Consider the following 24,390-nt stretch of genomic DNA (forward strand, 5'->3'; position numbering starts at 1 on the left):
CTCCTTCTCTGGGGAGAGCGGTCACACCCGTCTCTTGCTGGGAAGGTCCTGTGATCATTACTGGGGGAGAAGACCCAGAACCGGTATTTGCCAAGCTCAGTTCCTTGCAGCTCTGATCAACAAGGTCCCCAGGTCCCCACGAAATACTAGTCAATCAGGACTTGTTTTGTTTTTTAATTCTTAAAATCAGCACATTAGGATGCTTTTGTTCCCACAGCATTAAAAAGGAGGTCTGAGGATTACGATCTGTGATGCCCTAAGCCAGAGCCGCCCCCCGTCCAGGACGGGGGGGTGCACCCTGGCGCCTCTGTCCGTCCCAATTAAGGCAGCTTTTTGTGCAGACTCAGCAATGGATGCTGACAGCACCGACCCGACTGCAGTTCATTAAGTGTCGTCAGCCGGGTGAACCGATGGAAGCACTTAAAGGATTTAGTGAGTGAGCAACACGGACGCCGTGGTATGCATAAATTGCCTTCCTTAACCCCGTGGCTCATGGCGGCTCTGGTTGACTGGCTCCTGGCAGCAGTGAGGGGCAAACCCTGCCGTCATTCCTGGCATCAGGACGGTCACCTTCCCAGAGCCGCTCCTCTGCCTGCAGGGCCCCCTGGGAGGTCGCGTCCACAGCCCGTCTTTCTCTGAGTGGTGTGTGCTTTGGGGAGCAAGCCCTGCCCTGCCTCGTGCTCCCCTGCCCCCCCACCACCTGGAAATGCACCGTGCACGAGCATCCTGCCACTGGCTCCGCTGTGATCCCAGGTTGTCAGCTGGCGCGTCTCTCAGAGGGGCCGTGGAGACTCACCCAGAGGTAAATGGCCACTTGGGACGTCCCGCTAGTCAGTGGCCGAGGGGGAGGACAAATCGACTTGGGCACAGGTGCCCAGTTTCAGCTAATCAGACGTCAGGCCAGTGTCACCTGTCCCCTCCTGAAACCCTGTGGGCCACCAAAGGCGGTGACCTCGAAGTTGTGGTGACCTTGACATGACGCTCTGTGGCCGTCAGAGATGGTGACCTCCTTGGTGGAGGGGGCTGCCTTTGACAAGGTGCGGGGGCACTGGCCGTGTGAAGGAACTCCATGTCTCGCTCTGGAGGGCTGGGCGGCGAGGGCAGAGAAGAGGCCGCTCTTTATAGGAAAGAAGCCTTGGAGATGCAGCCGAGAAGGAAGTGAGCGTATCCAGGAGGCCCCGTCCCTGCCCGGGGCCTGACCTGCTGCAGACCCCCCTGACTATTTCCCACACAACAGTGGAAAGTTGGCAAGATGCACAAGTTCTCTGAAACAGGGAGGTGGACACGGCGCAGTGAGTTAACACCTTCCAGCCGGCACAGTTTCACAGCCTGGGCGCGTCCCACAGCCCCCACTCCTGCTGCTCCCCCCTCCCAGGCAGGTGTTCCAGGGAGGCTCCCCCTGCCGCTGGACGTGCGTCGCCGGGTTTCTTAATCTGAGACAAATCAGAGACGTTTTCCCGTGTGTGTGCTTTCTTAAAATCTCCCTAACCGATGGATCTTAAGCGAGTGTCCACAGAAGAAACTTAAACTTCCAGTATTTCTCATGAAAACTGCATATGTTTGGACCTGACATTCACACCGTGTGTCTTGAATTCTTCCACGTATTTATTGCTGAATTAAGCTGTCATCCCTCTTCCGTCTGTAGCCCAGAGTGTTGGACACCTGGGGAGCTCTGGTTTTGCTCAACCCGCAGCCCTGGTGGACTCCCGCTCCCGCTCCCACTCCCACTCCACTCCACAGCCACAGCCACAGCCACAGCCCTGGTGGACTCCAGCTCCCACTCCCACTCCACTCCACAGCCACAGCCACAGCCCTGGTGGACTCCTGTTCCCACTACCACACCCACTCCGCTCCCACTCCCACTCCCACTCCCACAGCCACTCCTGCAGCCCTGGTGGACTCACATAGTGACGCTCACGTGTGCGCTCCTGTGCAGACAACAAGACAAACGTTTACGTGGATCTGAGGGCACCAGGCAGCACAGTTAGTGAAACAGTAGCTGGTGTGGCAGCAAGCGCCAACAACTGAAGAACAGATCCCCAGTTGTGACTGACTGCAATAGGGGAATAAGAAGTAAGACCGGAAGGCGGGTATTTGGCGTGGGCCTCGGTGCTGCTTGGGCTCCCAAGCCCCGTGTCAGAGCGCCTGGATTTGAGTCCCAGCTCTCCTTCCAATCCGGCTTCTCGCTCACACATCCTGGGAAGTAGCAGGTGACGTCTCTGTGCCTGAGTCCCTGCCACCCACCTGGGAGACCTAGATGAAGTTTGGGTTCCTGGCTTCAGCCTGGCCCAGCCCTGGCTGCTGTGGGCATCTGGGGCCTGAACCAGAGGCTGGCAGATCTCTGTTTGTTGCTTTCTTTCTGTATCTCTGTCTCTCAAATAAATAAAAGTAAGAATTTCTAAAAATGAGCAGATATCGGAATCAAGTTTTCCCACAATGCAAATCCCCTGGTGTGCGTCGGTCGCCCAAAGCTTCCCCAGCTGTGGGTCCCTCCTGGGCTGGTGCCACCTGCTCCCCACTGTCAGAGACCACTGCAGAGACTAAGGTACGGAATACACAGGGAGCACTTTCGAACAGTAGCATGGAAATGACTGGGCAGCGTCACATGTTCCTGACAGCGTCGCCGAGAGTCTGAGATAAAGTCCAATTCATTTTGACTTTCTGGTCTCCCCCCCCCCCCAAAAAAAAATCAGAGTTTCATTGATCCAGTGGTTTAAAAAAAATAGGTGACGTCTTTGATTTACTTTCAAATAAGACATCATAAAGATAGTGTTTCCTGACATGAAACACGAAATTGTTGCAAGGAGAACAGAAGTGGATGAGCTACTGTGTATACAAGCAGCCCAGGCGGTCCAGAGTGGCTGCTCTGGCGCTGTGCCATCTGAAAGTCTAAAGGGCACAGCAGGGAGTCAGGAACCTGGTCTCAGTGCCCAGTCTCCTCCCAGTCCTTCACACGTGAGTAAGAACTGGAAACAGACTGGAGACAGCGTTTCCCATTCTGATTTCCACTTGTTTTTTCATAAGCATCTTTCCTATCCTATATAAAGACAGCTAAATAATGCTGCGTGCTATCATGTGCATTGGACATGGTCCCAGATAATCTCCTTGGAGTAGATTTCTAGAAAGCTGCTTTCCCTCAGTGGGAGGCTGGGCCACATAGTGAATCTCTTCGTGGCTCTTGTTCAGAGCTCTGCCAGCCTGCACGGTGAGCAGGTGAGGCACTCACACAGCCGTGCCTCCTCCCAACCCAAATCCTCTCCCTGCTGCCTTTGGAGGAAATCTCCCTCCGTACTTCCTGGACAGCGGCCGGCAGTCACTCGCCGGTTTGTCGGCCGGGATCCCTGTCGGCACCGTGAACTCCACAGGGCACGTCGGTGCAGGTGAAAGTCATGTTAGCGGCCGGCACCTCTCCCTCTGGCTTATGGTGCCGGTCTCACATTTGTCTATTATGATTGTGCTTGTGGGGGTAGAGCTGCTGGCTAGGAGATAGAAGATTTCACCCTCTGAGGTCCCGGGGTGGAGTGGGGGGTTTGCAGAAGCTGGGGCAGGGGGCTTCGTTAGCATGGGGTGAGGCTCCTCTCACAGGGTCCCCCGCAGGCTCCAGTGCAGCCCCTGGCTCGGCTCTGTGCACCTGCACTTGGGTGACCGAGTTCATTTCTTGTTCTCCCACCTCTCTTCCCCCGGCTGGGCCATTTTCCTAAAGCCGTAACTCAAACTTCGCCGAGGAAAAGCATAATCTCCGGGCAAATCCTTTCCAGAATTCTTAGAAGGAAATCTTTATTCTTTTACTGCTCTTACGGGAAGCCCAACTCAAGGTTCCTAACAGGGCTCGAATGCGGAGCTCCTGCCCTGTCCTGGGTTCAGGGGGGGGTGTGTGGGGAGGGAGCCCCAGCACAGGCCTTGCTTGAGAAATTCGCATAACCTCAAACCAGCAATTTTGTCCCATGTCAGTTGTTTTGTGATTAGAGTTTGTCTAACCATAAAGGCTGCCTGTTTTTGTGGGGTGTGGGCAGTATTTCAGCGCACACAAGCATGGCCCCCTTGCCCCTCAGAGCGCTCTTTTCCCAGAGTGGGGATCCTTCTTCACAGCCGGGTTCCTTGGACACTACCCCGGCTCTCCTGCCGCTGCGGGGGCAAGGCTGTTTCCCAAGAAGTCCCACGGGCGCCTTTGTCCTCACCCACAGCAGCTACAGACCGGTGTGCGGCCGGCTGTGGGCAGAAGTCTGCAAACTGAGCTTCCTGGGCTGACTGCGTTGCTGGGCGACCCAGCCTGTCTCTAGGGAGGGGGCACTGGCACAAGGGCTGCGTTCCTTGCAACACGTGTGCAGGGCGCCTGCTCCCGGGGCTGCAGGAGGGCGCTGTGAAAGCCAGCACTGGGGGGTGGCAGTGTACTGCACATTTCTGAAATTGGCATTGAACCACACACGCAACGGCTCATCTCTGCCTGGGAAGGGATTCCAGTCCCCGCCGCCCCACACACAAAAGTTAAAAATAGCTTTTACCAGGACCGCGAGAGAGCCTGCCTTACTACTGAGTGTGTCTGAATTGGACGCCAGCGCCTTCCCCGGCTACTCGTGGCGCCGGAGCAGCAGAGCCTCCGCTACCTGGGAGGACGCCGTCCTTGCCGACCTGCCCTGGGTCCCTCGGGAAGCCTGGCCTGTGGAAGGTGACGCGCACTGGGCTTTGGGCTCTTAGCGTTCAGCCCATGTCCCAGCCGGGTACTAGGACGTGGGTCAGTTCCCAGCCCTGTGGGAAGAGACCGGAGAAGGGGGTGGCCAGGAGCTGCAGACAGACGTGGCTGCTCCCAGCTGCCCTGTGGGCATAGAGGCTGGCACGGATTTTCAGCGTAAAGCTCTCCCCTTCATGTCCCCCCTCCCGCTCTCCCTCTCCTCCCCCTTTCCCCCTCCTCTTCCTCTTTTCCCTCCTCTTCCTCTTTTCCCTCCTCTTCTTCTTTTCCCTCCTCCTCTTCCTCTTTTCTTCTCTCTTTTTTTAAATTTAGTTTTTAACATGTGTCTGAAAGGCAGAGTGACACAGAGGGAGAGGGAGGGAGAGGGAGGGAGAGGAAGGGAGAGGAAGAGGGAGGGAGGGAAGGAGATAGAGAGAGACAGATCTTCCATCCACTGGTTCACTTCCCAAATGGCTGTGAGGCTCAGGCTGGGCCAGGCCCAAGCCGGGAGCCTGGAACTCCATCTGGGCCTCGCACACCTTCCCCCTGCTTTCCCAGGTGCATTGGCAGGGAGCTGGTGGAGAAGCAGAGCAGCCAGTTCTCTACCAGCACTCCTGTGGGATCCCACGTTGCAGGTGGGGCTTTAACCTGCCGTGCCACAGCACCAGCCCTCTGCTTCACTTCCCCTGCCCCTCCTGTTCCCTGGGTCTTGGGAACTGAGCAGTCCCCCTGAGTGTTTCCAGGGGACGGTAGCGTCAGCAGGGCAGGCGCTCGCGTGTCTTAGTGCTTAGCCCCAGCAGGCTCGGCTTCATTGTCTTCTTGGTGCTCACAGGGCGGGCACAGGGCCTTGACGGGTGGGGCTGGGGACATCCCCTGTGAACGCTGGTCGTGGGTGAGAGCGGCCGCTGGAGGTGGTGCTGGGGGTCGTGGGGGCTGCTCTGAAGTTGCAAGAGTTCACGTCGCTGCCACACATTAGCCGCTCCTCAAACTGAGCTCTTCCTGGGATCTCGAGCCAGGTGAAACACAGAAATGAAACAGATGCAGGGTGGGTGCTCTGGGATGCTTCCACGTCGGCTCTGGAGGGAAAGTGGAGACCAGCCAGAGTCTGGCTCCCGGGGATGTGGCCGGCAGAAGAGAGGAGAGCGCGAATGTGGCCCGGGGGAACCAGAGCTCCTTCCTTCCTGGGCACACGGGGGCTCGGGAGCTGCTCCCCGGCTGCCAAGGATGAGGGAGGCCCCGCACACCAGTCACCTCGGTCGCCGCTCCCTTGCCCATCTGTCTCCTCGCGTGCCATCATTAACCCTGGTTCTTCTGTGAACTGCATCCCTCTGGGGTGGGCGTAGGCCGGTCCCTTCCATTTGTAAGTAAGCTTCTGTCTTTGGAGGAGAGTGGTATTCTCAGAGCCACGTGCTACTGAGGGGTTTGGCCCGAGTTGGGACTCCTGGACGTATGCCCTGGGGGTCTCTTCTGGGAAATCTTGGGGGGAACAGCAAGGAGCCCGTGTGTCGCTCTGTGGCCTTATGCGTAGAGGATCGCTCGTGTGTTGCTGGCGACGGGTTCAGAGAAGGACCTCGCGGCTTCGTGCTCCGACATGCACAGCCACAGGCAGAGGACACAGCTGACTCCCGGGGGATAGTGCTGCAGGTTGCCGTCTGACGCTGTGCGCAGGTGTAAGGGCTCCAAGCTGCCGGCTGTCCGCGCCAATCCTTGCGTCTGGAAGGTTTTCCCGCCATGTGAAGCAGGAGCAAATGAGGACAGCCCGGTGCCCTGGGCGATGCTGGCCTCTCCGTCCAGCAGCTCACACGCCTCCCTGTTTCCCCACCAGGTACGACTACGTGGAGGTCATCGACGGGGAGAGCGAGCACGGGCGTCCGGCGGGCAAGTTCTGCGGGAAGATCGCCCCGTCGCCCGTCGTGTCCTCGGGGCCCTTCCTCTTCGTCAGGTTTGTCTCCGACTACGAGACGCACGGTGCAGGGTTCTCCATCCGCTATGAGATTTACAAGAGAGGTGAGTGACAGCGGCACGGGCTGGTCTGGCCAGTGTCAGCTGAGCGGTGTTTGCAGTTAGGTTTCTCTGTTAACAACACACTTGCTCCCCTCACCTTGAACCCACCTGTGTCCGGCTCCTCTTGCCCCCCCACCCCCACCCTGCCCCGAGTCAGAGCCGGTCATCCCCAGGAAAGCCAAGCCATGAGGTCTCTGTGGCTCCTGGCGGAAGGAGCAGAGCAGCGGTGCCCAGGGTGGCGTCTCAGAGCCCCCAGAACCTGGGTCTGCCCGCCCGGCGCACAGCAAGGCCACCCCTGACCCCGGGCGGCAGAGCAAGGAGCCATGGGCACCAGTGAATCCCAGGCCCCCACAGGTCAGAGGCGAAGGTTCCTGCAGGTGGGAGCTGGGGCCGCGGGGCGTGTGCTCAGCTCACGTGCAGGCCCTGCCCCTGTGGACGGGTCAGCAGCACCGGGCTCTGCTGGGCACTTGTGGTGCAGAGGGGACAAGCAGTGACCCTTGCTCAGGGCCGCAGTCCCTGGGAAAGCCCTCGAGGCAGCCTGGACACCAAGATGTTATCTGTGGAGGAGACAAACGACCTCAGGGGTCCTGAGGCCCAGACCCCTGTGGGGCCGCGGAGACCCCGCCCTCAACGCAGGGGGAGGAGGTTCAGGGAGAGGCTGTTAGCTCAAGGAGGGCAGCCGGGGGCTCATGTGATCCATGGGCGAGCTAGGGTGGGACAGGGTCTGATAGCTCCTGGCCCCAGCCTGGAGGATCAACACACCCGTCCATTAAGTAAACAGCGTGTGTCTGGAGGCTGGCGCTGGCAGCCGCAGCCTGTGTGTGCCTGCTCTGCTGTCCCCAGCCTGGCTGTCACTCAGCACTGCTGGGGCAGGGGCCGGTCTGGAAACAGAGGCTGGGATTCCAGTGTGCTGTCCTAGAACAGGAGCGGGGGGCAGGAGGGGAGAAGGAGAGAGAGTGAGCGCTTGTTGATGGAAAAGGTCCCCCACACCAGTGTCCAAAGCCTGAGACTGTCAGGGCCAGCAGCACACAGCGTGCTTCCTTGCCAGGAGACACACAGGAGAGAGCCCTCCCCAGAACGTGCCCGTGGTATCCACGTGAACCCGTGATCCTGTGTGTACGCATGGCCCTGTGTGTGGCACCACCGGGGCAGGTGGCGTCAGGAGAGGGGCTGAGGGCAGCTTTCGTCTGCAGTGTTTCTCAGGGGACTGAAGAGGGCTGCAGAGAGCGCCACCTGTGTCTGGGTCACCGGGAGCCCTCGGCTCCCAGTGTGTCTGCTGTCCCCGCTGTATCGCGCCTGTCCTGTGTCCTGCGCCATCCTGGGCATACGAAGCCCCCTCTGTCCCCTCTCTTCCTCACTCCCCAGGCCCATCGTGGCTTCTCCTCTCCTGTTGTTACCCACAGGTCCCAGACTCATGGCTTCCTTTCATGGCCACCGCCACGGGCCAAGTAGTAGGCCCCAGTGGTGCCTTTCTCCCCTGTTACTTCATTCTGTGCACGGCTTCTCCAGCACCTGCTGGGTCAGGATGCAACCCCTGGGGCAGGTGCTGGGCCGGGGGTTAAGATGCCCACTTCCCACAGTGGAGTGCCTGGCTCAAGTCCCAGCTCCACTCTAACTCCAGCTCCCCGCTGACGTGCACACTGGGAGGCAGCAGGTGAGGGACCAGGGACCCGGGTCCCTGCCACCCACCTGGGAGACCCAGATGGAGATCTAGCTCTCAGCCTCCGGCTGTTCCAGGCATTTAGGGGGTGAACCAGTACAGGAGAGCTCTCTGTATGTCTCTCGAGTTAATAATAATTAAAATAAAATAATAATTATAATAAAAACCTGGGTGCTGGCGTCCCGCGCACTGCCCACCTGCGGTAGCTCTCACCATCTCACTCTGCTCCAGGACAGGGCCCAGCAGCCCTGAGTGTGCGTGCTCACAGCCCAGGTGTCGTCATCTGAATGCAGCACCTGGCCCAGGCCACTGTGAGGACCAGGGAGAAGAGGCAGGAGAACCTGGGGCCGCCTCCACATGGCTGTCTTGGTGGGAGGGGGGCAGGGCGTCTCGCTGGTGCAGCTGGTACTCTCCTCTCTGCACACCCAGCCCCAGCCCCCTCCCCTCGGGAGGCGCCCCTAGTTAACTGGTGTTAGCCACTTTTTAACTATTGGTGGTGCAGCTGAGCCCCACCTGAGGAGGTCTGGGAGGCGGCGCAGAGCAGGTGCGCGTGGGTGTGTGACGCACACGTGGGGTGGCAGCGCAGGTGCTCTGGGGCGGGGGGGGGGGGGGGGCTCCCGCTGACCTTGGCCGCTGCAGACAGACAGCTGCTCTTTGAGCTCACTCTCGCTGCCTGAGACGTCACCCAGGGCGGTCTGACACTGTAGGCAAGGCCTCAGCTCAGAACAGCCTTGCAGGGCCTTGCTCCTGACACCGAGCCCTCACTGCTGTTCCCAGAGCCGCGAGTGGAGGCCAGAACTTCTGAACTGATCACATTGGGGTGCAGTGCCGGGATTCGGAGGGGCCAAAGCATGCCCAGTCCTTGGAGAGCCTTTCCCGCGGCCATCTGGAAACTGGGGCCGGGGGTGGGCCACATTCTGGTTGTATAGCGAATCCCCCTCCCCCGTCAGCGCCGGGGTTTGTGAAACAGTCCCCTGCAGCAGCTGCAGGCACGCCCATGCCCGGTCTCGTCACACGGCGCCGTCTCGCGTGAGTGGTCCCTAAACTCGTCCTTGGCACATGCTCTCGACAGGCTGAACTTGGGACGTCGGGATGTCCGTGATGGCGGCAGGTGGCGCAGCCCTCGCCGAAGCCGCTTCACCACACAGCTGTGTCAACACGGCACCCAGGGGGTCACTCACCTCGCTGCACGCTGTAGTTGCCTTTCACATCTCGTTTGTCAGACACGGGTCACATCTGGCCATCACGGAGTCGTGGGGGTGGGAACCTGAGACCCAGCCCCTCCTCTGGTTCTCTCCCCGGCCTCTGGAAACACTCTTCCACTAGTACACCGTTCTAATGGCCGCCCTGGGGCTCGTGGAGACTGCGCGGGCTGCTCCCCCATGATTCTGTATTTTTCCTGCCACAGCACAAGTATTGAAATTGTTCCTCACAAGTGGGAAACCAACGTGGATGCAATAAATCTGAACATGATTTGCTCAAACAAAAGCATGAACCCCGCCTGGCCAGGGCTGTGGCCACAGCGACGGCTGCTCTGAGAAAGGCGGCCCCCGCCGGGCGGGCAGCCTGGGAAGTCACCCCAGTGGGGTTTTCACGTTGTCCCTCTTCCTTCCCACTCCCAGGTCCTGAGTGCTCCCAGAACCACACGAGCCCCAGCGGCGTGATTAAGTCCCCCGGGTTCCCCGAGAAATATCCCAACAGCCTGGAGTGCACTTACATCATCTTCGCTCCGAAGATGTCGGAGATCATCCTGGAGTTCGAAAGCTTCGACCTGGAACCGGACTCCAACCCCCCCGGGGGGATGTTCTGCCGCTACGACCGGCTGGAGATCTGGGACGGCTTCCCCGACGGTGAGGAATGGAGAGAGGCCCGGGGCGGGGGGGGGCGCTGGGATCCAGGAGTGTCCTGGTGCACGCGTAACTTATGGAACAGCTCAGGACAGCGCCAGACAGAGCAATATTGATGACACCAGGGCTGGAACAGGCCCGGCGACCCAGCACCCACCGGGCCTGGCCCAGCCCAGTCACCCACTGCATGGGACAGCAGGCCGGGCTGGGAAGGCAGAGCCCACAGCTGCTCCTGTGGTGGGACTGAGCCCACACGAGCTTTGCTGCGGGCTGCTCTGCTCTGTTCATTGACTGGGGTGGATGAGGTGTGCACCTGTTATACCCCTTACACCACAGAAGAACAGGTGAGAGCTCAGAGGAGGAGCTGGGGTGTTTGCTGTTTCCGATTTATACAGAGTCATTCTGTGCATGGGGAGTCTCTTCCCTGGACATGGTAAGGTTTGTTTATTCAAAAGAATAGTTACAGAGAGAGAAAGATCTTCCATCCACTGGTTCACTCCCCAGAATGGCTGCAACAGCTGGGGCTGGGCCAGGCCAAAGCCAGGAGTCAAGGACTCCATCCAGGTCTCCCATGTAGGTGCAGGGGCCCGAGCACTTGGGCCATCTTGTACTGCTTTCCCTGGTGCATTAGCAGGGAGCTGGATTGGAAGTACAAGAGGCGGGACTCAAACCAGCGCCCATATGGCGTGCCGGTGCTGCAGGTGGTGGCTTAGCCCATTGTGCCACAGCACCAGCCCCAGCTCTGGCAATTCGAACCCCCCGGAGACATCATTCCGGACACCGCTCCTGGCCCCAGTAGATTCCCACATCTGCAAGGTGTTTACTGAGCACCTGCTGTGTGCAAGGCACTGACCTTGCCTCTGGGTCACAAAGCCACCAGGGAGGGCGGCTCCTGCGGGTTTTGTGTTGTCTTGGGTGCCAGGCAGTAAAGAGCACACTGCAGGGGAGTGAGCCGTGTGCATGGGACACAAGGAGGTGAGAAGCACTGGATGGAATGAGAGAGGAACCGGGGAGGGCGGAGGGCGAGGAGTGAGGAGAGGGGAGGTGTGGGCTGACGTGACAGGTGCTCAGACTGGCAAGTATTCGCACAGGGTGGGGCCATGGAGTTCTGTGTGCCCGAGCTGCCTAGTGGCCTGCAGTCAGAGCCGTGAACCTCCTGAGAGACAGGGCATCCGGCGCTGTGCCGCAGCGGGCAAAGCCACCTGCAGCGCCAGCGTCCTGTATGGGCGGCGGATCCTGTTCCAGCTGCCCCACTTCTGATCTGGCTCTGCTGATGGCCTGGGAAAAGCAGCAGAGCGCGGCCCAAGTAAGTTGGGCCCCTGCACCCATGTGGCTCCTGGCTTCAGCCTGGCCCGACCCCGGTTGTGACCATCTGGGGAGTGAACCAGCAGATGGAAGATCTCTCTCCCTCTCTCCCATGTCTCTCCCTCTCTCTATCTCTGCATTTCAAATAGATAAATAAATCTTAAAAAAAACAAAAAACAAAACAAAAAAACCTCAGGGACCTTCCCAAGTGCAGGGAGGAAGCGGGGAGCGGATCCTAAGTGAAGATGGGCGTCCCTCAGCCATGGACGCTGCCCGGGAAGGCTGGGTTTGGGGAGCTGGACATTGCCACAGGAAGAAACGCTGAGCTAAGGCGCTTGATGTCTTTTGTGCTGTCACCAAGCACACGGGGGGCGGTGGTCCTGCGGGAGCCCCTCTGTGAGTGGTGAGGTTAGCCCAGACAGAACACTATGGATCCAAGTAGTCAGTCCGATCATCAGGAAAACGGAGCTAGGACAACACCGCGGCTTAACAGTGGGTCCCCTCGGTCTCCCGTCACATCTGCAGCCTTCGCTCACGCGGCGTCTGCGGCGGTACAGTTGGCCGACTCCCCTGGGTCCTTTCAGATGGAAGCGCGTTTGTTACGCGTGTCAGGGTTCTGCAAGCAGCCGTGTGCTGGCTCTGGAGAGTCACTGTGCTGGAGCGAGGAGCAGGTGCCACCAGGAGTTCCCTGGCTCGCGGCTGCCACATGGTGACACCACGGTCCACCAGGGAAGCCTGGCTTTGGGACAAGGGCGCCTTGGTGTCCGTGGCCGTCACCTGTCCCACCCACCCTGCTGCAGGGTGACAGCATCCCCTGGGGTTTGTGTCCCTGGCACTAGCACACTCCTGTCATGGTTCAGCCCACACCCCACTCCCTCTGCCAACACAGTCGCTTCAGTCTTTGATTGCCTTTCCAAGAGCAGCAGCCAGACAGCACTGAAGGCTCTTAGCCGTCAAGTGATTTTATGTTGCATTTTATCATAAACATTGAATTATACGACCAAGTAATTGAAAGCTGCCCATTGATTGAGATTGGCTTTGAAGGAGAGCAGTTGACTCCCAGACTCGGCACTGGAGCGAGCGCCTTGTGACTCACGCATCTCTCTCCCTGCCTCCAACTGCCACAGAGTCCGAGTAGCAGCGGGGAGGGAGGCGGGAGGTTTGCCTGTGGTTTGTGGATGAGAGCCAGGCATGGCTGCCCGTGGGGGCCTGTGCTGACCAGTGAAGCCCACACCCCAGGTGCAGGGGCCGGCCGCCAGCTCGGCCTGAGGGGGTGTCAGCCTTTGTCCCCAGATATCAGCAACCTCAGGAATGAGTTCCACCACCACCAGGCTGAGCTCTGTTTGGCTTTTCTATGTAAATGAACCTTCCAGAAGCACAGAAGAGCTGGAGCTGCAAATACCGATTTTGATTCTCCAGATACTCAGCACCACAAGGCTTGTCAACTGTAGGAAAGCAGAGATGGCCTCCCTGTGCCTTCAAAACTGTTCCCTTTTTGGTTTCTTTATCCGAAATACCTTCTCTTACAGTACTTTTCTACGGCAGCCCGTCATTCTCTCCTATTCAAAGGTGGCGGGAAGCCTGGCTGTCCGATCCTGGGCCAGGGTGGCCGCGGCCGGAGAGCAGCGGGCGAGCACGGAGGCTGTGCCATCCACTCTGCCTGGGCAGGGGCAGCCCCCCAACGGCCCACCTTGCGAGCGGCGGCTCTAGAATGCTAGGCCGATCCTGCGACAGTTTTCATTCATCTCCTGGGCGTTTGGGCGTGCGGTCGCGGACTCAGCAGCCCCGTGAGCTGTGTCCGTGTGAATGCACACACACGAGCCGGGCAGGAGCACCCCGCCGCTCAGGCCCAGCCTGGATCAATACCGCATCAGTCGCCGAGCCGAGGTCCCACCGCCGTCCAGGAAAGCTCAGTAGTTCTTTGTATTAAAGTCGAAAAAGCCTTTCAGCCGCCTGTCTCGAGGGCTGCCATCCGGGGCACGGTTCTGAGGACAGAGGCAGCTTTGCCCAGCATGGCCCGCACATTATAAACCAGTGAGTCATGGAGACTCGAAATTACGGTCTGCGTTACACAAGTTCCCTTCTGTTCGCTTCCAAGGAGGCCCCCAGCCGCCCGCCCCGGAGGAACCACGCGATGCCGGAGGGGAAGACCGGCGCTTCCCAGGGTGGCCGCCTCCTGGGGCAGGCCAGGGACTGTGGCAACAGAGACAGGCCTGGCCCCATGCATTAGGGCTGTAAGCATTTGCCAAAAACCAAGGAGAAAATGAGGAAGCCACGTGGGTGGAATTTCAAGGCAGGAGACGGGGATGGTGGTAGGGCGTGCTCTGAGCCCCCCGTCCGTAATCGAAGACCAGACAAGGAGAGACCTGCGTCTGCGGCCCCAGCCAGCTGTCTTCACGCCTGTGTGCAGGCGGTGTGGGTCTCCACGGGAAGACGAGAGTGGTGCGTGAGTGGGAGGGCCATGTGCAAAGCAGGAACCTGGCAAAGATCCCCCAGCTGTCATGGAAGAGGCAGGCCCGGGTTACAGCTGCAGGGGCAGTCGCCAGCCAGGGCTCTGCCTGCCGCCGGCCGGGATGTGCCAGGGGCCTCTGAACACGTCCGGGCGTTCTCAGACACCCAGCCTGCCTGTTTTGTGCTAGCTCGGCTTTGGTTCAGTGCAGATCTCTGTGTATTTGGGGAAGACGGGCCAGGAGCCGGGAACCTGTCAGCCGCGGCTGCGTGCACCCTGAAGCAGGTGCTCAGGGCTCAGGTTCGCTGTCACCGGGAGCTGAGCCGGTCCCCAGGGCCCCTGGCTCACTCTGCGGTCACACAGGAAGCGTCTCGAGCCCTCAGCAGCTGCTGTTTGCTGCCCAGTTACACGCCCAGGCCTGAAGCTTCAGGTCCCCCTGCAGAGCCCTCCCTCCAGGGACAGGTCACCTGCTCCGCTCCCCTCGCTGAGGCATAATTCGTAGTGGAAACGTGCCAGAGCAGTGACTGGCCACACCAGAGCGTCCTCGGCCCAAACCACCTGGCACGCTTCTGTCATCGCGTTCAGTGAGAAAAACAGGTCTGATCTGGACAGGGTGGAGAGGTTCTGCTAATCCAGGGGCTTCTGCTCCTGTCCACCCCTCTTCCTGCCCTGCGGTCCCCAAGGCAGCTCACGCATGCTGGTTGCCAAGGCCAGACCAGAGCCCTCCATCAGAGGCCAGCTGCCGACTTTAACGCAGGCGGGTGGGTCCCTGTCCCCGACGGTTCAGCGCCGCGGGTACGGTTTTCGCTCCCAGGGCCCTCTCAGATTTCGGAGGGGAGTCAGAAAGACGAGGCGTCTTCTGTGTTGTGTGGACGACATCCACACCGCAGTCCACGTGTTAGAGTGTGACCGTGATTCTGAGTTAGTGTCCCAACGCCGAGTATCTGAGCAGGACGTGACCCAGTGTCCCGTGTCCAGGTCTGTCATGTTTACCAGAATAAGGAGGAGGGACCAGAGCTGCCTGCTCCGGGATCTGACTCCAGGGCCACTCTGGTTCCTAGGACATTGAACTTACCCAGGATTTCCTTCTTGTGCAAGGGCGAGGCCAGGAAACCCGAGGCCTCGGTGACCACAGCCTCACGGGAGCCCCCAGTGCTTGGCACACACGCGGCTCGGCCCTGGAGGGGAAGGCCGAGGTGCCTTCCACAGCCCAGCCCACCTGCTAATGGTCCCACTCCCTGGGGGTCTGGCTCTGCCTCCTGCTGCCCTTCGTCCTGCCCCCGAGCCAGGCGTTCTGTGCGTGTCCACTAACGGGGAAGGCTGGCTGGGGCTAGGAAGCCTGCCTGGGTTCTGCGGGTTCTGTGGGTTGTGTCCGTGGGCAGCTGCCCCCGTGGCTGCCGTGGACGACGTACTGACATTCTCTGTGTTTCTTTCTCCCCCTCCAGTGGGCCCTCACATCGGACGCTACTGCGGACAGAAAACGCCGGGCCGCATCCGAGCCTCCTCGGGCATCCTGTCCATGGTGTTCTACACCGACAGCGCCATTGCCAAGGAGGGCTTCTTGGCCAACTACAGCGTCCTGCAGGGCAGCATCGCGGAAGGTCAGTGCGTCCCGGGGCCCGTGGGCGGGGCCGCCTCTTCCTCTTCCACATGTTGTTCTTATTTAAATCTCTAGGAGAGGAGCCATTTATATGTTTTCTTCCTAAGACTTTGACTAAGGAGCCTGCTTGTGAGCCTCTGGCCTTGCAGGGGGAGACCGGACACGGGAGAGGAAGGGGCGAGGCCACGCTGCCTCAGCCCAGCCAGGGCGGTTCCCAGGGCAGCAGCAGACAGGCGGCCGGGCTGGGGAAGACCCCGGGGAAGCCATGGTGTTTTTCTTCCTTGTGTGCGTAAAAGATGCTTACCCAAGGAGCAAGTTTTAAATTCAGCCTCACTTTCCCATCAAAGAAAAAGCAATGTAGTCCTGTACCCTACATTAGCGAACTCCCTTTTTCCTCAACATTTATATGGTTCCCAGCTCTTTTACTAAGGGTCTAAAAAAAAAATAAACACATAAAACGGAAAAGAATAAATCATTTGTGCCTGTCTCAGGGCTCTGGAGAGAGGCCCCGCGGAGGGGGTGTGGAGGCCCGTCCCACCCCCAGCCCAGTGTCCCCTGCCACATCTCACAGGGAGAGAAAAACCAGTGAGACCTCCAGTCCTGTGGGTACTTAATGTGGGTGATTTTGTGCACATAAATACATTTTCTATTACAAATACCAAACCTGAGCTAAAACATGAAGCCAACGAGAAAACCCACTTACACTGTATGTGCTGTATCCGCTTGTCTGGCCTTGCTTATCATGGCCAAGAACAAGGGACTGTGGATCCCTCCCTCCCCCGTGCCCTGCTCACCTTGCACCCGGGGCTGATGTTTCACAAGGGCTGGGTCCCTGGTGGCCAGTGCCTGAGGCCCTGTGAGTTCACGTGGTTCTGACCATGCTGGGCCTCCCCATTTCACACTGAGAAACCGTGGCGCTTGTGGGGCCGTGTGCTCCTCACTGTACCCCCAGTGGATACTTGTGTGTCATAGAACACACACGCATGTTTTATGTCACTAGTCACGACCAGGCCAGGGCAGGTGCGTGAGATGGAAGGAGTCAGGAGCCGTGGCCTTGGCGCCATGGCGGGAGCTCAAAGGCCAAGTTAAGAGCCACTGTCTGGTGAAGGTGAATTGTGAGTGCACAGAGACTTTTAAGTTGTATTCGATACTGCAGGAAATAATCCAACAGTAAATCTTGTTCATCTGTAGCTTTTGCTGTGTGCCCGTATGTCAGGAGCACACACATGTTCAGCGTGGGAAGTGAGTCAAACTGCCATCCCTTCCTGATGAATTTCGGATGCCCCCCCCTGAGTGAAATCACTCAGCCCTGCGAGGGCGCGTGGGCGCATGGCGAATGTTGCTCTAAGCAGCCAGGCCGCAGCCTGTGTGGAGCCCAGGGATTGGCTCCCCGTCCTCCGGGCTAGCCGGAAAGTCGTTTCAGTCCTGCGTTCTGACGACCCTGGACCCACACTTCTCCTCAGATTTCAAGTGCATGGAAGCTCTGGGCATGGAGTCAGGGGAGATCCATTCCGACCAGATCACGGCCTCCTCCCAGTACAGCACCAACTGGTCTGCAGAGCGCTCCCGGCTGAACTACCCCGAGAACGGCTGGACACCCGGGGAGGACTCCTACCGAGAGTGGATACAGGTATGAACGTGGTGTGGGGGTGGTGTATGTGTGGACCAGGTGTGGGAACAGGTGGGACATGGTGTGGGTGTAGGTAAGGACCAGGTGTGGGTGTAGGTGTGGACCAGGTGTGGGTGTAGGTGTGGACCAGGTATGGATACAGGTGGGACATGGTGTGGGTGTAGTATGGACCAGGTGTGGATACAGGTGGGACATGGTGTGGGTGTAGTATGGACCAGGTGTGGATACAGGTGGGACATGGTGTGGGTGTAGGTATGGACCAGGTGTGGGTGTAGGTGTGGACCAGGTGTGGGTGTAGGTGTGGACCAGGTGTGGGTACAGGTGGGACATGGTGTGGGTGTAGGTATGGACCAGGTGTGGGTACAGGTGTGGACATGGTGTGGGTGTAGTATGGACCAGGTATGGATACAGGTGGGACATGGTGTGGGTGTAGGTATGGACCAGGTGTGGATACAGGTGGGACATGGTGTGGGTGTAGTATGGACCAGGTATGGGTGTAGGTGTGGACCAGGTGTGGGTGTAGGTATGGACCAGGTATGGATACAGGTGGGACATGGTGTGGGTGTAGGTATGGACCAGGTGTGGGTACAGGTGGGACATGGTGTGGGTGTAAGTATGGACCAGATGTGGGTACAGTTGTGGACACGGTGTGGATACAGGTGTGGACATGGTGTGGGTGTAGGTGTGGACCAGGTGTGGGTGTAGGTATGGACCAGGTATGGATACAGGTGGGACATGGTGTGGGTGTAGGTGTGGACCAGGTATGGATACAGGTGGGACATGGTGTGGGTGTAGTATGGACCAGGTGTGGATACAGGTGGGACATGGTGTGGGTGTAGGTATGGACCAGCTGTGGATATAGGTGGGACATGGTGTGGGTGTAGTATGGACCAGGTGTGGATACAGGTGGGACATGGTGTGGGTGTAGTATGGACCAGGTGTGGATACAGGTGTGGACATGGTGTGGGTGTAGGTATGGACCAGGTGTGGATACAGGTGGGACATGGTGTGGGTGTAGGTATGGACCAGGTGTGGGTACAGGTGGGACATGGTGTGGGTGTAGGTATGGACCAGGTGTGGATACAGGTGGGACATGGTGTGGGTGTAGGTATGGACCAGGTGTGGATACAGGTGGGACATGGTGTGGGTGTAGGTATGGACCAGGTGTGGATGCAGGTGGGACATGGTGTGGGTGTAGGTATGGACCAGGTGTGGATACAGGTGGGACATGGTGTGGGTGTAGGTATGGACCAGATGTGGGTGTAGGTGTGGACATGGTGTGGGTGTAGGTGTGGACCAGGTGTGGGTACAGGTGTGGACATGGTGTGGGTGTAGGTATGGACCAGGTGTGGGTGTAGGTATGGACCAGGTATGGATACAGGTGGGACATGGTGTGGGTGTAGGTATGGACCAGGTATGGATACAGTGGGACATGGTGTGGGTGTAGTATGGACCAGGTGTGGATACAGGTGGGACATGGTGTGGGTGTAGGTATGGACCAGGTGTGGATACAGGTGGGACATGGTGTGGGTGTAGGTATGGACCAGGTGTGGATGCAGGTGGGACATGGTGTGGGTGTAGGTATGGACCAGGTGTGGATACAGGTGGGACATGGTGTGGGTGTAGGTATGGACCAGATGTGGGTGTAGGTGTGGACATGGTGTGGGTGTAGGTGTGGACCAGGTGTGGGTGTAGGTATTGGCAAGGTACGAGTGTGGGTGGGTATGGACCAGGTGTGGATACAGGTGTGGACATAGTGTGGGTGTAGGTATGGACTAAGTGTGGGAACAGGTGGGACATGGTGTGGGTGTAGGTATGGACCAAGTGTGGGTACAGGTGTGGACAAGGTATGGGCACAGGTATGGACAAGCTGTGGGTGTGGGTGTGGGTGTGGGTGTGGACCAGGTGTGGACACAGGCAGGGGTGGAGGGATGAACAAGGCCCAGCACTCGCAGGGCTGAGGGAGGACAGTGGCGTAGAAGCAGATCCCAGACCAGTGCCCACAGGACACTCACTGCTGGGACCATGGAGGCCACTGGGTTCTTACTTCCCAGAGTTTGAGCACCGGTGTCCCACGTTGTCCCCAGCAGTGAGTGCTCGCCCTCCCTGTTGCTCCCTGCTCGGATGTATCTGGTCTCTTGCATGACAGATGCATCAGTAGCTGTGTGCTGGCTTCTCTCCAGCTGTCGGGTTTCCTGTCTGCTCAGGGTTGGGGCAGGGAGGGGAGTGAGGGGTGTGCGGTCCACAGGGGTCTCAGCTGTGTGTCTCTACCACAGGGCGCCATGCGGGCCGCCTGCTTTCTGTGTGCGCACGACTTCGCCTCATTTTCCCTGATACCCAGTTTCTGCTGTAACCAAATGCCCACCCTGACCCTCCTCATCTGTTTGGGGTCCGAGTCACCCCCACCCCCGGCCATCCTGTGCACTCCCACCTGATGCTCACCTGTGTTTTCTGCCTGTTTCGAACCCTCCACACCTGTCTGGGGAGCGTGGGAACAGACTGTGCAGCACCCAGGCATCCCCGCCAGGGAGGAGCGGAGCAAGGTTCCGCTGCGGCTACGTCGGGTGACGGATTCCCGGAGTGTTTCTGGGCAAGGAAACCCGGGATGATTAATCCTCCGCTCTCCACAGCTCTCGCTGTTTCAGTCTTGGGAGCATAAATAGCAGATTTTGTTTTACTTTGGAAAGGTCAATATTAGTTTAACATATACTTAAAGTGAAACGGCCTATTACAGAGACTGAACCCATGCTAACCTCGGAAAGATAACACTGAGAAATGTGTGCGCCGTGAGAAAAGATGAGACTTCCACCCGGGACGGCTGAACCCAGCTGTAGATGAAGTCAGGAGGGAAATGAATTCTCCCGTGTCAGAGTAGCTCGCGGTGGCGTGCCGTCCACGTCCCCACGCGGCCAGCAGTCTGGCATGATTGACAGAGGCGCCTGCAGGAGAGCGTGTGTTGTGCAGAGCTAAGCGTGTTCTACGCTAGGTCATGTGGGCAGCGTTCGGTAATGCAGGGCCCGTGGCCTCGTACACGTTCCAGAATTGCAGCTGCAGCAGTTCTGTGCACCACTCAGCACATGGAGACTAAGTGGGCGTTCGTCAACGGGACGGGACTGTACATCATCCCCACAATGCAAGGTAGTCACAGAAGAAAAAAAAAAAAAAACCCTCCAGCTGCCCAGCCCTGTCTGTCCATCTGCTGGAGCCATCAGAGAAAGCTTGAGCTCCCGCTGTCACTCCTGCTGTCCCCTGTCCCCGTCACTGGCCACTGGGTCACCCGCAGGTCTGTGCCTCATCTCAGACCAGAACCCGGGCAGAGGGCATGGCCGTCCTGAGACAGGGGGACAGGAGCGCGTGCCGAATCACAGCCGCTCTTGAGGCTCCCTTGTGGGGCTGTGCAACCCGCATTTCACCCGCAGGGCAGCTCAGCTGACCACACTCCACCCACGGGGCCACAGGCACGTGGGCTCCTGGCGTGTGCTGGAAGTGTACGCTGGCGGATGTTGACACAGTGACATTGTGCTGTCCGTGGACTACTGACCACAGAGGGAATGCGTGTACGTGGCCTGGCCTGTGCCCCGTGCTTGGCCTGCTGGTGCTGTGACCCTCAGCACTGTCCGGCAGCGGCACACTGATCGCCTTTGTTAACGTGCAGCTGGAGAAACTGGCAGTGCCCAAGGCCGCAGCTCACGGCCAGGCTGGGCTGCAAGTTCTGGACTCCGCGGGCCGCAGGTGCACTGTCCTTGTCTCTCGTGTCTGTGGGAACCGAGCCCATCTGAGGCTTTGCCGTCTCTTTCACGCCTTTCCTTGTGTGCACAAGGCTCTGAGCTTGGTTGGACACCAGCTGTTTCTAGACCTGGACGGCTGGGCCTGGGCGCCTCGGAGCCTTTGAAGAGGACAGCCACAAGAGCTCAGCCTCTGGCCCACCTCGAGTCCCCTGTGTCCACAGCGGGCACTGTCCTCATCCTCCCGTCACCCACGCAGGACCAGTTCCACGTGCTCTGCTTCTCTGGGACGCCTCGGAAGAGTGGATGCCTCGTGAATGGCCCACGAAGTCCAGCGTCCTTGAGCCTGAGCCTGCAGTCACGGGAACAGGCCCACAGGCGACCCCACCCACACAGCCTGAGTGTGCCGCCGCCGTTTCTTCTCCTTTCCGGCCCGCAGAGCGACAGGACGAGGCCTGCATGCACAGAGTTAACAAGGCGGTGCCGGAGCAGCCTTTCCTTCAAGGCAGCCCCGTCTGGTGCCCATTGTCTTCTCCAGGAAATGACTGAGTGACATGGAAAGCCGGCATCCTCACCCCGCCCCCACAAACATCCATCGCTTCCTCTGAGACCCGTGGTCTCCAGGAGCCGTGCGGCCAGCAGGGAAGTCCCCGCGGAAGGCCGCCCGCCACGGGCTCCTGCGCAGAAGCCGGGGCCGTCAGCCACCCGGTGAGAGGAGTCCACCAGGACCCGCCTCACGGATCGGCTCCTCGTTCTGTCCTTGCTTCTGGCTAAGCAACCAAGCGTTCAGATCGGAGCCTCCCGGATGCAGCAGGATCCTCCCCTTTCAGGGGTCTCACAAGCCGAGCGCCCCAGCCGCCAAGGCCATTGGAACCGCGCCTTTGCCCCCACCGAGTGAGCTCCGTAGCTCCTGCCACACTCGCGGCCTGCGCTGCCGCAGGCCCCAGGCGCGCGGGCTCCGGTGCTGTTTTCTGTCTCAGACCAAATGTGCCACTCACTTCCCACAGATCACAGCGTGGCCCTTCACACACAAAGCGGACTTAATGCGCTAATTATTCGGATGTTTTATTAATGACAGCGTTCGCCACACTGTAAACAGATTTATCCTCCCAGCTTTAATTAAAGCTCTTGGGAGTGCTTTCCTGCAACAACTGTGACTTTGCCCGATTAAAATGCCAGGAGACCCACACAGAAGGCGCAGTGCCGGGCGGGAACTGGCGGTGAAACGGCACCAGAGGCCAGGCACGCACCACAGCCTGCAGGACCCCAGCAGTAGGGCTGGAGGAAGCGGGACGCACTGGGGTCTCACGCTGTGGGATCTGCTCTTGGCTTGCGGGGATGACAAACGTCAGGTGTGTCCCATGCAGAGGGGCTCAGCAGAGTGATGGGGCCCAAGCCAGGGGAGCCACCGTTCGGCGGCAGCCAGAAACACCCGAGTTCCTACCTCGGCCGTGCCCAGTGAGGGGACCAGTGGCCCGGGAGAGATGCAGCTCTCTGTCTGCCTTGCAGTGATGGGTTGGTTGCCATGGCTCTGAGCTCTTGAGGCCGGTAGAATGGCACTCACTCTTGTCACCACAGTTGGCTCTATGATGGGGCAGGACCCTTGTCCTTTCTCTCCTTGGTCCTGGGCGTAGCAGCTGCAGACGTTGCCTTAGGCATGGCCTCTCAGGTCCACCCACTTGGCCACGCCCTGTGCAGACCTGTGGCTGTTGCTCCCAGCAGCTCTGAGAGAGGCTCTGCTGTGATGTGGGATCTGCATGGCCACTGATAGTTCACCGAGCACGGGGCCAGCTAAGGCTGTGGGGGGCACGCAGGGCCCAGCCGTCCTCCTCTGAGCTCCTGGGCCCTCGGAAGCGTTACCTCCACAAAAAGCCTCGCGTGTTTTAATCCCGTTGTAGGTGGGAGAGCTGAGCACTGCTTCATCTGATTCGAAGAATTTGTTACCTGGACTTCTGTTTTTACCCTTTAAAGTGAAGAGGCTCCCAAAATTGAAAATAGAAGCGGAGTAATTTATCTGGGAAATAGAAGCAGAAGTCATTTATCGCAAAGCTGTGGGCTGTCATTTGTCTTAGTTCCGTGGACAATCTTCTTTCCTTCTGAGTGTCCCAGACACACCTTTGGTTCCGTGATGTGAATGTGTTGGATGTGAAGCAGGTGTGTCTCCTGCGAAGTGGCTTTTGATTTTTCATGGAGCGCCGGCCTCCAGCAGGCCTGTGATCGGAACGCTGCACTCTCGGCTCGCCCGGAGCACGGAGGGGCCAGCTCGGCCTGCTGGTGCACGCCCAGGGCCCGGAATGCAGATGCTTCAGGAGCTTGGAACAGGGATCTGGCCGAAGTGCAATGAGGCGCGTAGAGGAGTGTTGGGAGTCAGGGGGCTGCAGCTGCTCTGCCTGCGTAATCCCAGGTGTGTGTGTGTGTGTGTGTGTGTTGGGGGGGGGGTGTTTACAGCAAACAGCATCAGCATCCACCTGGAAGCGACACCACTTGCTTTAATAAGTTCCCCCAGGTGAGCTTGGTTCCCTCACCCGATTCCCGCGACTCCGCACTTCCTCCAAGAAGTAAACGCTTTCCAGCCGGTCTCCCGTGTTTGGCCAGGTCTCCACCCAGAAAGCCGTGCTCTGGAAGCTTCCATAGCCAGGCACTTGGCCTACTGCAGCCTCTGGAACTGTGGCCTCCCACCATCCGGAAGCCACTCGGAGGGGTACGTGAGGACGGCTGAAAGGCAGAGTTGGGTTGTTTTAGAAGGAGGTTGTGACGATGGGGCCCAGCACGGGTGATAACGACTCGGACGGAAGCAGGGATGTTGTGGTGCAGACATTGGCGTGGTGATTGTAGCCTCCTGGGTGAAGGCCGCCACTTAACTCTGTAGGAAACAATGAGTCTGAGTGGTATTCCGTGTCTGCTCACCCTCCACAGCGCACACGCACGTGTGGCCTTCTGTGAGCCTGGTAGACGGCTCTGATGGAACACGGCTGTGTAGACACCATCAAGACAAGAACTCCACCTCACGCTGACCTGTCAGGTGGCACGCGGGCTCGGTTTGCTGGCAGTCTCGGTTTCCTGCTGTCGATGCCAGGGTCTGTTTGGAACCTGAATTCACAGCTACATTCCGGCCACCAGGTAGCTCAGCTTGATGGGTAAGGCTGAAAGCTGACGAGGACGTCATTTTCCCCAAATACTTCCTTTCGCTCTGAACATTTGGAGGTTGGGCCGTTTGCAAGACCACATAGCAAACAGATGTCAAAGCCACGAACAGAGTCTCGGCCTCCTTGCTTCCATCAGCTGGGCCAGGCTGAGGAATGTGAGTGTGGGTCCTGAACACCAAGCAAGCAGGGGGAGCCCCAACCTGGCCCCATCTGCTGCAGGTGGGCCGTCCCCTGGTTCCATGGCACACTGACCCGCAGCAACCTCGGCCACTCCTTGAGCAGGGGTTCAGGTCTGGACAAAACTCACAGTTTGCACTGTACGGCTCTTGGTTGTAGGCGCTGTTTGTGCATTGTGGCA

The 24,390-nt window shown here is 58.9% G+C and overlaps 1 protein-coding gene across 1 annotated transcript in view; it reads left to right on the forward strand.

Annotated features, from left to right (window-relative positions):
* The window catches only part of NRP1 (neuropilin 1), a 112,186-nt gene that overhangs the window by 45,401 nt on the left and 42,395 nt on the right, over positions 1-24,390 (forward strand). The window contains exons 3-6 of the mRNA XM_062211218.1: positions 6,492-6,673; positions 9,953-10,180; positions 15,377-15,532; positions 16,995-17,161. Coding sequence (XP_062067202.1) covers positions 6,492-6,673; positions 9,953-10,180; positions 15,377-15,532; positions 16,995-17,161 — 733 coding nt within the window. The remainder of the gene's footprint in view (positions 1-6,491; positions 6,674-9,952; positions 10,181-15,376; positions 15,533-16,994; positions 17,162-24,390) is intronic.

Source organism: Lepus europaeus, chromosome 14 (assembly GCF_033115175.1).
Source record: "Lepus europaeus isolate LE1 chromosome 14, mLepTim1.pri, whole genome shotgun sequence".
Taxonomy (NCBI): domain Eukaryota; kingdom Metazoa; phylum Chordata; class Mammalia; order Lagomorpha; family Leporidae; genus Lepus; species Lepus europaeus.